The 15,993-nt window shown below is 42.5% G+C and overlaps 1 protein-coding gene across 3 annotated transcripts in view; it reads left to right on the top strand.

The window, feature by feature from the left end:
- Positions 1–15,993, top strand: part of fanci (FA complementation group I) — a 69,276-nt gene that overhangs the window by 51,082 nt on the left and 2,201 nt on the right. For all 3 annotated transcript variants that reach the window (XM_078241308.1, XM_078241310.1, XM_078241309.1), the window contains 8 exons: positions 550–618; positions 3,067–3,163; positions 3,898–4,082; positions 5,731–5,787; positions 9,295–9,354; positions 11,067–11,156; positions 12,824–12,919; positions 15,859–15,981. In XM_078241308.1, the coding sequence (XP_078097434.1) occupies positions 550–618; positions 3,067–3,163; positions 3,898–4,082; positions 5,731–5,787; positions 9,295–9,354; positions 11,067–11,156; positions 12,824–12,919; positions 15,859–15,981 (777 nt within the window). The remainder of the gene's footprint in view (positions 1–549; positions 619–3,066; positions 3,164–3,897; positions 4,083–5,730; positions 5,788–9,294; positions 9,355–11,066; positions 11,157–12,823; positions 12,920–15,858; positions 15,982–15,993) is intronic.

Here is a 15,993-nt window from a genome sequence, read left to right as displayed (position 1 = left end):
TCATGGGCTATTTAGCCAGCAGGGCATACACTTACTCCAATAGCCCTTTACACTTTCCAGAACTAACATTGTTTTGACTTGTATGTTTGTTCCTGGATATCAGAATTAAGGAGGTTTAAAAACAAATCTCATGATGCAATCTGTGATCTGAATCATTTTTTTTTGTAGACTTTTTAAAAACAAAAAGCATGAAATAACAAAATGCCATTTTACCCAATTAGCTTGCCTCTTCTCCGACCAGTACAATCACCTGCGTCATGCCCTCTCATCCAGTCATTTCATTTGAGAGAAGGTTCTGTCACTGACCCCCAAAGATAATTCAACGGGAATTATTATTTTTTCTAAATGAAAATATAAGTGCATTTCACTAGAAATATGAAACAGGAAATCTTTGTGCATTTACAATTGATGTCACTACACAATTCCCAGAATACTAATCTAACCATATATTCTTCATTATTCATGCTTCGCTGGTTCCTGTCTTATACTTGGTACTTGTGCTTTGCTGTTTACTGTGAAGTAATCATGGTGCTTTCATGTTTTTGAAAGGATGTTGAAATAGAGGAACAGTCCCATTTTGCCATGGTGAACGCAAAGACTGCAGCTCCAACTGTGGTGGTAAGTACATTCTAGCAGACCTTCAGAAAAATGGCTGCATTTTCTGACACAAAAACTACTTGGAATTGTATAGCATTCTTTGCATTAAGTAATGCCTCTTTGGTGCATTATAAGAGGACAGGGAAAGCTAAATGAAAAGTGAAGAAACTTAGAGGAAGGATACTAAGAGGATGATCAGGTGGATCTGCCTCAGAAAGACTTACAAAAACAAAGAGCGAACAAAATCAGAGTGGTTTGGGAGATAATTCCACAGGGCACAGGGTAAACATTTGCCTCTTGTCCTGGAGAATTGGTATTTTGGGATACAGCTTTGATTTCCCCTCCAGTTTACCCCAGGTGCAGACCTCTTGCAGTTGAGAGGGCTGCTAATCTCGTGCTTTAGGGTGCCTTTTATTTTAAAATTGTTGGTGAAGTCTGGATGATGTTGGCATGCCTATGTACTTACTACCCATTCTTAGTTATGCTGAGGAGGTGGTGGGTCTTTCGAAGAGCTACGGTCTTTAGATTAGTGCACTCGCATCAGTGTCGGGTGGGGAATTCCATGACAATGAAAGATGGCACTGTGTGTCCAAGTCAAGATGATATTTCACTCGAGTAAAGCAAAATACTACAGATGCTGGAAATCAAGAAAGGCAAGTTCCCTTCCTAGTTAAGTACCATAAATAAAAGTAAAAAATGCTGAATAAACTCAGCAGTCTGGCAGCATTTTTAAAAAAGTTTATTTATTATTGTCACAAGTAGGCTTACATTAACACTGCAATGAAGTTGCTGTGAAAATCCCCCAGTCGTCACACTTCGGCGCCTGTTCGGGTACACTGAGGGAGAATTTAGCATGGCCAGTGCACATAACCAGCATGTCTTTCGGACTGAGGGAGGTAACCGGAGCACCCGGAGGAAACCCACGCAGATACGGGGAGAACATGCAAACTCCACACAGAGGGACACCCAAGGCCAGAATTGAACCCAGGTCCCTGGCACTGTGAGTTATTCATGTAAATTGAGTCTGTGTCTTATAAGTTCTGTTTGTGAACAGAATTCCCACTCACCTGAAGAAGGGGCTCAGAGCCTCGAAAGCTTGTGTGGCTTTTGCTACCAAATAAACCTGTTGGACTTTAACCTGGTGTTGTTAAACTTCTTACTGTGTTTACCCCAGTCCAACGCCGGCATCTCCACACACTGTGAGACAGCAGTGCCAACCACTGTGCCACCATGCCATCTGTGGAGATAGAGACAAAGGCAGCGATTCTCCTAAAAGTGCTGAATTGGCGGGAAATTTGTTCTAGATCCCGACTGTTTTCTCAGTTCAGCTTCTCACCCAAATCTCCGCACACTGTGCATTGCAGAAGTCCCAGTTGTGAATATTATTAAAAACCTGGGGGGAGGGGGGCCTATTTGTGCCGGAGTCTTGACAGTTCAGGAGCTCTGTGCATGTGCAGTGGTCCCGATCTGTCAGTCTCCCTGTTTGCTGGCCAGCTCAATGGCTGGCCAGCCTGGGACCCTCGCAGTGCTGCCCCTCCAGTGCCCCCCCACAGCCCAATCACGGGCCAGCCCTGACCACCCCCTTTTCCGGAGCGCTCCGATGTACAGTCCACCGTCCACCACCCACCCCCAGCCCGATGGGCAGTGCCAAGGCGCCCCCTGGGCATAGGCACTTTGCCCCTTGGACAGTGCCAGGGGGCACAGGCTGGCACTGCCAGGGTGCTCATGCCCAGGGGATGACAACCCCCCCCCCCCGTCTGACTCCCTGGGGGGCCCCGATTGCCCCCCCCTCCCCCCTTCATTCCGACAGGGTTTCCCGCTAGTTCCCTGAACGTGGGGAGCTAGTCTGAACCCCGACGGAATTAAGTACTCCTGGCGGGGTGGGAGATTCAATCAGGACCCGAAAGTTCCCGATAATCACATTTAAAACATATTTACAAAAGATTCAAATGACTTACCTGCCTTCCCACCGGTTTCCAGCATGGTCTGACTGGCAACTGTTCGCCGGCTCTGGGAGATGTGCATGCATTCCCGGCGCATGCGCAAATCCCGGTACAAGACCGGCGGCGCGCGTCTCCCACCAGAAAAGTTGCGGGTCGCAATGGGAGAATCGCGGCCAGAGTTTCACAAACTATAGAAGAGTCACATGGACTCGAAACGTTAACTATTTTTCTCTCCACAGATACTGCCAGTTCTGCTGAGTTTATTCAACGTTTGCTGTTTTTAGCTATGATACTTAACTAGGAAGGGAACTTGCCTGTTAGAGTTGAGTCAACCCAGCATCAGTTTTTCCCTCATGTTTGACGTTTAAAAAAAATCCATCTGGTAAACAAAAATAAATTAAGCTTCACATTTTGTTTTACATATATGTCAATTAATTTTATGATGGTTTGAATTAATCGCTGTACAAAGAGAATATTTTGTTCCTGAAATCAGTAGTTGCGACATTAACAGTTTATTCTTTTGTAGCAACTGGTTTTAAGCCAAACAGAGAAGGTTCTGGATGAAATAGACTGGCTGATCATAAAGATGAAGGGCCAACTGAGCTCTGACAAAGAATCAACAGGTAAAGGAAATGGATGGAAGACTGGATAGTTGCAGGTGAACAGTGAGTGACTTCACAATGTGTCGGGGAGTCACTGGAGCAGTGTTCAAGTTTGCAAATGAATAGTCATATAATAATGTGTTTTAGTTTAGTACCTTTTATCAGTGAAAGAACTGTTATAACTAACCTCAAACTAACGCTGAAGTTAAAATATTTGCAATACTTGGGACAGCGATTACAATAGTCTCATTGCTCTGTCTAATTGCTTTGATTATGTATTTAGACGAATGATTGTTTACTTGGTTATCTGATAGGTTTGACCCAAAAGTGAAACATGCACGCCTGAGAGAAAACATTTTCTTCAACCCCCCTACCTGTTTCCGTTCCTCATCTTCACTCCAGGAGACATTAACTTATACTGCAATATGGTTACATATTTCCAGCCACCCATCACCCAAACAATTATTCTTCAAGTTCATCTTGTCCATGAGACCCACCCTCTCCCCTTCTAAATGTTGGCCCCCTTGTTACCTGATTGAACTGTTCTCTCTCCTAGGGTATGTCCCCAACCCCTTCAAATCTGCTGCCAACCCAATTTGAATGCGATTAGTCTTTCGATAGTAATTGGCTGCAAAATGGAGGTGACTACATAACCAATGAGGACACTCTTCAGATAAAAAGGAGGAACTTTGAGCTTGTAACTCAAACTCTCAACAACTTGGATGCTCAAATATTACATTTGTTCTCCACTCTAGATGAGAACAGCCAAGTATCAACTGCAAGAGAACCTGTGGAGAAAGCTATTGTCCTTCAACTGGGCACACTGCTGACGGCTTTCCATGAGCTGATCCAGACCTCCCTTCCGGCTGGGAGCTGTGTGGACACTCTCCTGAAAGACCTAGTCAAAATATACAACGTTCTCACCTCATTCGTGAAATATGTGAGTATGCAAAGCTCGGCTGCTGCTTAATCCTGACAATTACTGAAAAATATACTTGGACCATGATCACGAATGTGACTGAGGTATTGTAACCCGTGTATTGAACTTTAATGGATGAATTTTCTTCTGGTTCTTCACTCCAAATCATAACGGGAAGTGAAATTGAATGGTAAGGTGAACCACCGCTGTATAAAACCCCAAACTAACTTTCCTGACTCTGTCTCCATTCGGTGGCGGTGGGGGAGACTGGGAGAGTAATATAAAAAGGAAATATTTTAAAAATGGGGGTTCCTTTTTTCATTCTTTATGGGATGTGGGTGTCGCTGGCTGGGGCAGCATTTGCTGCCTAACCCTAATTGCTCTTGAGAAGCTGGTTGTGAGCCATCTTTGTGAACCACTGAAGAATGACTTTTAGTTAGCAGTTTTTTAAAATACTTTTCCAATTCAATCAAATCCAATTCAGAGTCTCAACAAGTTGAGACATTTCAGATCCAGGCTGACAAGACAAGGCGAGCGACCAAACCACCCTGTCCTGGGCCTGATCTACATGAGCCAAGCTGATTGGAGAAGGGGGAGGTTCCTCCTCCAAGACTTGAGCTCATTTGCATCTTAGCCAAAAGGCCGAGATGCCGCTTTAAAAAATTGCTTCATATGAAACATATGAAGCTTCAGTGTAACCTAATGACCTCAACCAAGTGCGGCCGACCATGGGCTGCCGACCATACTACACTTGATCTTAGCCAAAAGGCCGGACTTTTAGTTAGCAGTTTGGTACAACTGAGTGGCTTGCTAGGCCGTTTCAGAGGGGCAGTTGACTCTTAACCACATTGCTGTAGTTCTGGAGTCACATGTAGGTCAGACCAGGTAAGGACGGCAGATTTCCTTCCTTTGGTGAACTAGGTAGGTTTCTTATGACAATGAATGACGATTTCATGGTAACCATTACTGAGACTAGCTTTCGATTCCAGATTTATTTTATTAATTAATTGACTTTATTAATTAATTGAATTTAAATTCCACCAACTGCTTTGGCAGGATTTGAACTCAGGTCCTAGATCATTAGACTGCACCTCTAGATTGCTGGTCCATTAATATTATCACTCCACCACTATCCTCTAAGAGTTTGATAGATCATTGCATGAAACTTGGTGCCTTTAAACGTGGAGAGTTGACAATTCTGCTGCTAAAATAATCACAATAGTGAATGAATCCAGTCAGCCATAAAATAGTCTCACTTCATTGTTCAATCCCAATTTCAGGACCAAACCTGACCATGTTTTGTCTTTCGCTTAACCTAAATGTACTCTACTTCCTGCCATAGCAGGTGTCAACCCAGTTTCCTTTTGAATGTTTCTTGGGCAATCTAAGTGAAGGAGGAAAAATGTACTCTCTTTCTTGGTTTGGTGAATCAATTGGCCAATCTGATGGTGGATTATGTAGATTGTGAAGTAGACCCTGGAGGAGTACCCTTTGTTTTTATTACATTACTGCAAAATGTTTCCGATTGTCTGGTAATTCAGCTATGTGGGGATCCAGTCTTACTCGATTCATTGGAGGAACTGGACTTCCTGACTATGTGCGAAAATGCTTCTTCCTGCTTTGACTATATGGCATCCTAACTTTTCATTTCTTTTGTATGCCCACCCAGTACATCCAGGGTTACACGGGACATGTGGCACATCTCCCTGCAAGATTTGAGAAGCTGGTGGGTACGAAACTATGATACTTAATTTCTGAAGCTGCTTACCCCCTCTTTTAATTTTTTACTAGCAACATTGAGATAAAGTGTATTTTTCAGGTGAATATTTCACAATATTGGAATGGATGTAGGCTATTCAGCTGCTCTAACTTGTTCAACCATTCTGTTAGCTCATGGTTGATCTGTAATTCAACTCCATTCACCTGCCTTCTCCCCATATCCCTCAATGCCATTACCAAACAAATATATACATCAAACTCAGTCCTGAAAATTTCAATTCACAGCATCAGTGGTTTTTTGGGTTGAGTATTTCAGATCTCTAACACCGCTTTGTCAAAATTGATTCCGCAATTGAATGATCTAGGTCTAATTTTACAATTATGCTCAATTGCTCGGAGTTCCTCAAATGGGGCAAATAGCTTCTCTACTGTTGAATTATTTTATCATTTTAAACACCTTGGACAGAATTTTCTCGTCCCGCCTGCCATGGGAATCATAGCGGGTGGAACATGGAACAGACAAAGGTCTGTTTACCTCGAGTGGGATTTTCCAGCATTGGAGCGAGCACGGCTGAAAAATCCCGCCTATTGATTTAAGTCATCTCAACCTTCTAAACAAGGGAATACAATCCTTTCTACAGCCTGTCCCTAACATTTAACCTCTACAGGCCCAGTATCATTCTTTATTCTGACGAATCTGTGCTGCTGCAACCTCTCTAAGGTCAATTTGTCTTTAATGGGGAGCAGTGCCCAAAACTGAACGCATTATCTAGATGGGGCCTGATTAAGGCTCTGCATAGTTTCCTCAGTTTTTTTTCCTGCTGAGATAAACGCCAACATTCTTTCTGACTGCATTTTGGACCTGTGCACAAGCTTTGTGATGTGTCTAACTCGATGCCTAAATTCCTTTGGTACTTCACATCTCCTGGTTTGTCTCTATCAAGAAAAGATTCAAATTTCACTATCACAGGTGCAAAGTAGATGACCTCAAGTCCCCACATTGAGCTTCATCGTGGAGATTTGCCCATCTTACATCCGATTATTTTTTCATGCACATTTTTTTCGTTCATATAAAATCTACTAAGTTCCTCTCCATCACTTACTTTAAGAATTTACTGTGCTAGTGGTACTTTATCCTTTTTATAGAATAGAATCCCTACAGTACAGAAGGAGGCCATTCAGTCCATCAAGTCTGTACCGACCACAATCCCACCCAGGCCCTATTCCCGTAACCCCGCACATTTACCCTGCTAATCCCCCTGACACGAGGGTCAATTTAGCATGGTCAATCAGCCTAACCCGCACATCTTTGGACTGTGGGAGGAAACCAGAGCAGCCGGAGGAAACCCACACAGACATGGGGAGAAAGTGCAAACTTCACACAGACAGTGACCCGAGGCCAGAATTAAACCCGGGTTCCTGGCGCTGTGAGGCAGCAGTGCTAACCACTGTGCCACCAGGGAAACAGGTGAAAAAGTACTTATTTTACAAGTCTGCCATTTTCTTAGCCTCACCTGTATCTATCTTTATTGGACTCACATTTTCCCAAACTGGACTACTATTATTGCTATCTCATGCAATTTTTAAAAATATTTCCTCCTTGCACCTCCTATTACCTTCTTTGTAATATCCTGATTCCCATATGATTTACTAGGCAAAGGGACCTCAGTTGATGTACATTGTTCTCTCTCGATTGGTGTGTATTTAATTCAAAGAGCACCCTCTTCATGCAAAAGCATTTTTAGCAAAAGCACCATGATGTAATTTGTCTCCAGAAGAATAATTGCATCATCTACAAACTGTCAATACAGCAGTTCTCCCTCTCCAAATATAATGGCATTATCAACGAAGACTGTGCCCCTTTAATAAAAACTTGCTGCTTTATACACATTGCATGTATTTTACTGTATTTTGTAGCGGAAGTCTACTAAGTATGTCAGGCCAGGAGACTTTCAGCTGCTGGTAAATGTGTTGCATTCTTTTTTACAAGCAGTGGTACCACAAGGGGGCAGCAAATCAATGCTTTGCTAATTCCAGAGCAGCGAATTGACCCCTATTCCAGTTGGCAGGATGAACTGAAACAATTGAAATTACATCATTTTGTATTGGTCATTCCTGAAATGGTTACTTGGTTTCACTTGTACCAGCAGGATTCCAGTACCATTCCGGTGTCCATTTTTTTATGTCCATATTTGACAGCAGGCTATTAAACTATGATTACATCCTTACTTGAAGTGAGAATCATAGAATCCGAACAGTGCAGAAGGAGGACATTCGGCCCATCGAGTCTGCACCGACCACAATCCCACCCAGGCCCAATCTCCATAACCCCATGTACTTATCCTAGCTAGTTCCCCTGACACTAAATGGCAATGTAGCATTGCCAATCCACCTAACCCGCACATCTTTGGACTATTGGGAAGAAACCGGAACACCTGGAGGTAACCCAAGCAGACACTGGGAGAATGTGCAGACTCTGCACAGATAGTGACCCAAGCCGAGAATCAAACTCGGGACCCTGGCGCTGTGAGGCAGCTATGCTAACCATGTGCCGCCACTGTGTGAATGTAGAGATTCGTAATTCTCAACATTGGGGTCACTGAATATCAGTCAGAACTCTACTGATTCTCCTTCTCTCGTACTAAAGCCAATTCACCCCTTTCCTATTTCACCAATTCTAATCCGTTAATCCAGTACAGAGATCAAACCTAGCATTGTAGACCTCCGATGAGCATTAGTATATTTATCCAGCACTACAAGGGTGGAGTCAGATTTTTGTTTCTTTCCATTAATATATTCTTCCCCCAACCCTCTTGTAGCTAAAATGAATAGCAGACAATCTGGCCGAAGCCTTCTACCAGTGATCAGTCAGGAAACAATTAAGGGTATCCTGGGGCGTAAACCTGGCAGTTCATGCCATTTTGCTCTTATGGGGAAAAAGCTGATGAAGTTTTGGGATTCCTCGTTCCCCGTCTTTGCTGGTACAGACAATATTGTTTTTCTTTGTCCAGTGGGAAATTGCATCTCCAATCTGTTGTCCTACCATTTAAGATGAATTACGTTCAAGAATATGCATTAATATGGCACTTTTAAATTAGGCACTTTGCGGGCATAATTTTTAAAAAATGGATGCAGGGCCACAGAATGAGATGTGAGGAAATGGTGAAGGAAAAGATTGATTGAAGAGTGGTGAGGACTCCCTCTAAATGGTCCACAAACCACATTAGGCTGAGGGATGACCTGCTTTGAGGCTGTGCTAGTATCACAAGATCGCAAGAATAGGTGAGAAATGGCACTTGCTCTGATTTTATTTCATTTTTCTGTTCTGTTGCGTGAAGCTCGATCTCTCTCGCATTGTTGTAGCAAGGTCAGGAGCTGAGCCACACCCGAGAGCAAATCTGCATCCCTTCACCACATGATATAATGGGTTGAAGTTCTCAGTCTGCCTTCAATGGAATCTAGGTACTGATATACAGTCAACTGAGGAGTAAAGTCTTGATTTTTTTGCCTGTAGGTTAAACTTTCAGGATCACACCTGACCCCACAGTGCTATGCATTCATAACGTATGTTCAGGTATGTAACAATTCAGTTTTACTATTTATTCAAGCAGTTGAACATGATTTTTCTCACAATTACAGCATGTTTTAAGATGCACTTTATTACTTGTTTGCTGGGGGGGGGATCAGTGTTCAATATTTGTGGGCACCAGTATTGTACACTTAGTCATGTCGAGGACAATTAATTGCATAAATCAGGCAATTCTGATTTGCTATTCCTCTTTGTCATCGACAGAAATGATAAATTATTTCCTGTCTTGAAGGTGTGGGCACTTCCCACTCTCTGGCATCTCACCCAAGTCAGCAGACTTCGACCGGTGGGGGGGTTAGGGGAAAGCAAAGAGGAGAAAGAGAGGGATGTCACAACGAAGCTTAATTCTGTTCTCGCCTAATTATTACACATGTATGTTACAGTAAGGTTCATCAAGTTCTAATTAGGAACAGAAACTCTGGACTGAGATTTCCCCCAAACGAAGGCAAATTGTAGCATCCTCCGAAATCTTGACCAGAATGGATCAGGGATCAAATTTGCAATCCACACATTATTTTGCGGGGCACCATGTCTTAACTAATATAACCCATTTAATGTAAATAATTGACTAAGTTCAGTATCAATATGATCAAATTGTCAGCTCTTTTAGCTTATTTTAGAGTCTTAGAAGTTTACAGCATGGAAACAGGCCCTTCGACTTAACTTGTCCATGCCGCCCTTTTTTTTAACCCCTAGTCCCAATTGCCCGTGTTTGGCCCATATCCCTCTATACCCATCGTACCCATATAACTATCTAAACCCTTTTTAAAAGACAGAATTGTACCTGCCTCTACTACCTCTGGCAGCTTGTTCCAGACACTCACCACCCTCTGTGTGAAAGAATTGCCCCTCTGGACTCTTTTGTATCTCTCCCTTCTCACCTTAAACCTATGCCCTATAGTTTTAGACTCCCCTACCTTTGGGAAAAAATATTGACTATCTAGCTGATCTATGCCCCTCATTATTTTATCGACCTCTATAACATCACCCCTCAGCCTCCTACGCTCCAGAGAAAAAAGTCCCAGTCTACCCAGCCTCTCCTTATAACTCAAACCATCAATTCCCGGTAGCATCCTGGTAAATCTTTTCTGCATTCTTTCTAGTTTAATTATATCCTTTCTCTAATAGGGTGACCAGAACTGTACACAGTATTCCAAGTGTGGCCTTACCAATATCCTGTACAACTTCAACAAGACGTCCCAACTCCTGTATTCAATGTTCTGGCCAATGAAACCAAGCATGCCGAATGCCTTCTTTACTACTCTGTCCACCCGTGACTCCACTTTCAAGGAGCTATGAACCTATTCCCCTAAATCTCTTTGTTCTATAACTCTCCCCAACGTCCTACCATTAACTGAGTAAGTCCTGCCCTGGTTCGATCAACCAAAGTGCATCACCTCGCATTTATCTAAATTGAACTCCATCTGCCATTCATCAGCCCACTGGCCCAATTGATCAAGATCAATTTAAAATGTATTAGCAAAAAAATCTTTAATTTAGCTGTGTATTTGTGTTTTAAGTATCAGCCAATTCCAATCAGGGAAAGCCTCAGAAGTTTCAAATTGTAATTTATACCCTATCTGGTTTTATGTTGTACCTCTTGTAACTTTGGGTGTTTTGTTACTGTTTGGGGGCTGGGTGAAGGAAGGAACAAAATTGTTGAGCTTTTTAATTCTAACTTGAGTTTTCCCAAACAGAATGTTCAGAGTATGACAATGAGCTTTGGAGGAGGTGCAGGAAAAAAAAAAGACAAGAAGCAGATGATGGCAGCCAACACTGCAGCAATGGTACGGGATCTGTAAAAGCTATAACCCAATTCAGAGACATTTTGTTCACAACATAAATACAGATGAGGAAGACTATTCAGCTGTCTTGGTTTGTCCATCTTAAATGATCCTATAGTCTTACCATTGCATCATCTAATGGTTCTTAAATAATTCCAAGGTTTTTGCCTCTATGACTATCAAATAAACCATTCCATATGTTAAATTGCTACGTGTGAAAAAGAATATCCTGATAGCCTTAAATTTGCTATTTACTAGTTTGAGCTCTTTCCCCCATATATTTTTTAATTTTGTATGAAACTTCTTTACAATATATACATCCTTACTCATGACTTAGATCACTCAGGAGGGATAATGACCATTAATTATTGTGTTATTTAAAGATTTTTTTAAAGGGAAAAGTAGAAGAGGAACCCCCGTACTTCGGAAGAGTTCAAAGGCATTACACTGAGCTAGTTAGAAAAGGCACTATCTTTACACCTGGTATAAATTGAATCTGATTTTTATTTTAGCTTTCCCCTCCTGATTCTTGGGGCGTGAGGCCACAGGTGTTGGTAGCCCTCTAGTCCAGCTAAATGGTTACTGTTCATGCATCCATAATGGTATGCTTTAGTTAGCAACAGTGGCGGGCATGGCGTTCAGGACTGATCCTAATCTCTATCGACTTCCATGAGCATAACTTCAAACAAAAGACTTTTTTAAATTTAAAAATCAAGTGATGCTTGTGTTTAAATTAATTATAAAGAAATTATCTGAGTGAATTTTAGCGTTGAGGCTTTTTTCCAATTTTGTAGCAGGATTGTTATTTCAGTTCAAGTTTTGTGTGTGACATAGCAGAGGGCATGCATGTTGGCAGCACCTTTTTTGCCCCACCAGTTTTCTCATCTCTCCTGGCGATACTGACTCTTGTTGGGACACGGATCTACAGTTGTCAGCAGCTGTCATTGGGATAGTGGCTACAAGTGGGAATACAAGTTGTTTTCCTCCACTTTCCAATCCAAGGGCAAAGAGGCAAATTAAAGTTTTTTATGACAATGAGTAAGCTTTGTATGAACTGGGGAATTGAACATGATACCTTACAGAGGAAATAGGAGCAGAAGTAGGTCATTTGGTCCCTGGAGCCTGCTAGACATTCAATAAGATCATGGCTGATCTGTTTGTTTCTAATTCCACATTCCCATCTACCCCCCCATAACCTTTGATCCCCTTGCTTAACAAGAATCTATCAATCTCCGCCTTAAATATTCAATGACCCTGCCTCCACACACTAATGCAGCAGAGTTTCAAAGTTGCACAACCCACTGGGAGAAAAAAATTCTCAACCTCTCTGTCTTAAAAGGGCAACCCCTAATTTTAAAACAGTGCCCCCGAGTTCAGGACTCACCCAGAGCTCTCTACTCTATCCCGTGCTGCTTTGAAGCATGAGGCCAAGTGGAAATGCGAGTCTGCCCACAAAAATGCCTCACTTCTGGCTTGAGTTCAGGTGCTTTGGCTATGTGCAAAATATTACTAACGTTCTCACTAGGAGATAATTTATAAATTACAGTCATTGAGACCATCATAAACAATTGTACATTCTTAGTGTGATCATTACTCTGCCTTCCATTGACCTGATGCGTGTAATATTTTTGTTCTGAGAATGGTTTACATCTTCATTGCTCTATATATAGGCCAGAGTCCTCCGTGAAACTAAGCCGATACCCAACCTGATATTTGCCATTGAGCAGTATGAAAAATTTCTGATTCATCTCACCAAGAAATCAAAGGTAGGTGGCAAACACAAAATTTTGTTTGGGAAATAGTATTAATTTGAGTTCTTATTTCATTTTAGTAAGAAACATTGCATTATCATGGAGAGATGAAAGACACTGAAGAAATTTATTTTTAAATCCCTAGGGTACTTAATCTCTTTTATAATCATACTGGTATTTGGTTGTTTGATTTATTATTGTCACATGTATTAGTATGCAGTGAAAAGTATTGTTTCTTGCTCACTGTACAGACAAAGCATACCATCCATAGAGAAAGAAAGGAGAGAGTGCAGAATGTAGTGTTACAGTCATAGCTAGAGTGTAGGGAAAGATCAACTTAGTGCGAGGTAGGTCTATTCAAAAGTCTGACAGCAGCAGGGAAGAAGCTGTTCTCGAGTACGTGACCTCCGACTTCTGTAAGTTTTTCCCGAAGGAAGAAGGCGGAAGAGAAAATGTCCGGGGTGCATGGGGTCCTTAATTATGCTGGCTGCTCTGCTGAGGCAACACCAGTATGATGTTTTTAAAAAGTTTAAAATTTATTTATTACTCACAAGTAGGCTTACATTAACACTGCAGTGAAGTTACTGTGAAAATCTCCTGATTGCCATATCTGGCAACTGTTTATGTACAGTGAGGGAGAATTTAGCATGGCCAATGCACCTAACCAGCGCGTCTTTTGGACTTTGGGAGGAAACCTACGCAGACACGGAGAGAACGTGCAGACTCCACACAGACAGTGACCCAAGCCGGGAATTGAACCCGGGTCTCTGGTGCTGTGAGGCTGCAGTGCGAACCACTGTGCTACAAATCAGAAGAAGGAAAGCCGTTATGCCCAACATATCTGCCTCTTCACTGATCAATCACAACCAACTCCACAAACCCATCGTCTGGCTACACCCTTCAACTCTTTCTCTCTACTCTCCAGAAATACAAGAAATTGCCTGGAGTCCACTTGTACTTTCTTTAATATACTTTCCTGCTAACTTGATTTGATTACCTCGTGGATAAAGTAGTAACATTTCTGATTTGCTTTCCTGTAAGTGGCTTTGGTTCCAGAACCCTATGATGTGAGATTTGCATCACGGAACGGTTTGCCTGGATCATTTTTGTTAACCTGCTCATTATCTTGAAAGCATCCTTTTGTTTCAAAGAGAACAAACCCATACTCTCGGGATGAGGTCACGTGCCAACCAACTCAAGAACGGCTTCTTCCCTGCTGCCGTCAGACTTTTGAATGGACCTACTTTATATTAAGCTGATCTTTCTCTACACCCTAGCTATGACTGTAACAATACATTCTGCACCCTCATCTTTCCTTCTCTATGAACGGATTGCTTTGTCTGTATAGCGAGCAAGAAACAATACTTTTCAACACAAGTGACAATAATAAATCAAATCAAATGAATTACATTTCTGAAGCACTTCGCTGCTCTCCTCTGTAACCTTCCCAAGAGCAGTAATACCCTTCCTCTTATCAACTACCCAAAGCTGTGTACAGTGCACCAGATAAAGACAGTTGGCCTATGCAAAAATTAGCAAAACACCTGAGACTGAGTCAGGACAAATGTTTTTGTTTTGCTGGTGCTTTCCAGTTTCAATTTTTCAGATTATTGACGAATTTGGATACAGATCTTTTACTTTATGCCGAGTGCAATGTTGCAAAAATGCATTTGCCTATGACAAAGGTGGTTCTGTTTCACTAGAGGGTCTGGCAGCAGCTGTAAGGAGAGAAAAGAGCTGACATTTCGAGTCCAGATGACCCTTTGTCAAAACTAAAAGGCATGCCTTTTAGCTTTGACGAAGGGTCATCTGGACTCGAAACGTCAATTCTTTTCTCTCCTTACAGATGCTGTCAGACCTGCTGAGATTTTCCAGCATTTTCTCTTTTGGTTTCAGATTGGGCGGCACGGTAGCACAGTGGTTAGCACTGCTGCTTCACAGCCCCAGGGACCCGGGTTCAATTCCCGGCTTGGGTCACTATCCGTGCGGAGTCTGCACATTCTCCCTGTGTCTGCGCGGGTTTCCTCCGGGTGCTCCGGTTTCCTCCCACATTCTGAAAGACGTGCTGGTTAGGTGCTTTGACCCAAACAGGCACCGGACTGTGGCGACTAGGGGAATTTCACAGTAACTTTATTGCAGTGTTAATGTAAGCCTTACTTGTGACTAATAAATAAACTTTACTTTAGATTCTAGCATCCGCAGTAATTTGCTTTTACCTATTCCACTGGATATTGATGATCAAAGCAGCTGTTAGCTAATCCATGCAGTTATTTACTTTCTTCCTGCCTCCCAACCACAGTACCTGACTTGTTCTTCAGTGATTACATGGTTTTACTATCCTAACTGGAAGTTTAATTAGAATCATAGAATCCGACAGTGTAGAAAGAGGCCATTCGGCCCATCGGGTCTGCACCGACCACAATCCCACCCAGGCCCTATCCCCATAACCCCATACACTTACCCTAGCTAGTCCCCCTGACACTAAGGGACAATTTAGCATGGCCAATCCACCTAACCCGCACATCTTTGGATTGTGGGAGGAAACCGGAGCACCCGGAGGAAACCCATGCAGACACGGGGAGAACGTGCAAATTCCACACAGACAGTGACCCAAGCCAGGAATCGAACCTGGGTTCCTGGCGCTGTGAGGCAACAGTGTCACCATGCCGCCACCTCTCTTCTCTTCGTGATCGATATTCTACATATTGATCACTCTGAGAGAAGAACCTCTATTCATATGTTCTGAAACTACATTAGTTTGAATCTGCGCTTCTCCATTTCTGCTGTTGCAGTTTAATTTGTGTTCACCTTCACTCTATTGTTTACTCCTTGTGGAACTGGGCTCAGTTGTTATGAATGAGTTGACAAGTCATTTTTGAAAAGCTGCCATAGCCTGTGTGCTCCAATGTTCTGCACTTTCTCGATCTTCTAAGTTTTTTTTCCCCCCCTTGCAGGTGAACTTGATGCAGTACATGAAGCTCAGCACAGCAAGAGATTTCAGGATTAATCCAGCCACATTGGACGCAGCACTCCAGGAACAGGAAGCGGAAGAAATCCAGGATGAAGTAGATAATCAGGTAAAGATAGAA

This window comes from Mustelus asterias, chromosome 24, assembly GCF_964213995.1.
Source record: "Mustelus asterias chromosome 24, sMusAst1.hap1.1, whole genome shotgun sequence".
Taxonomy (NCBI): Eukaryota; Metazoa; Chordata; class Chondrichthyes; order Carcharhiniformes; family Triakidae; genus Mustelus; species Mustelus asterias.
The sequence above is the reverse complement of the archived record's forward strand: the minus strand, read 5'-3'. Positions and strand labels throughout refer to the sequence as shown.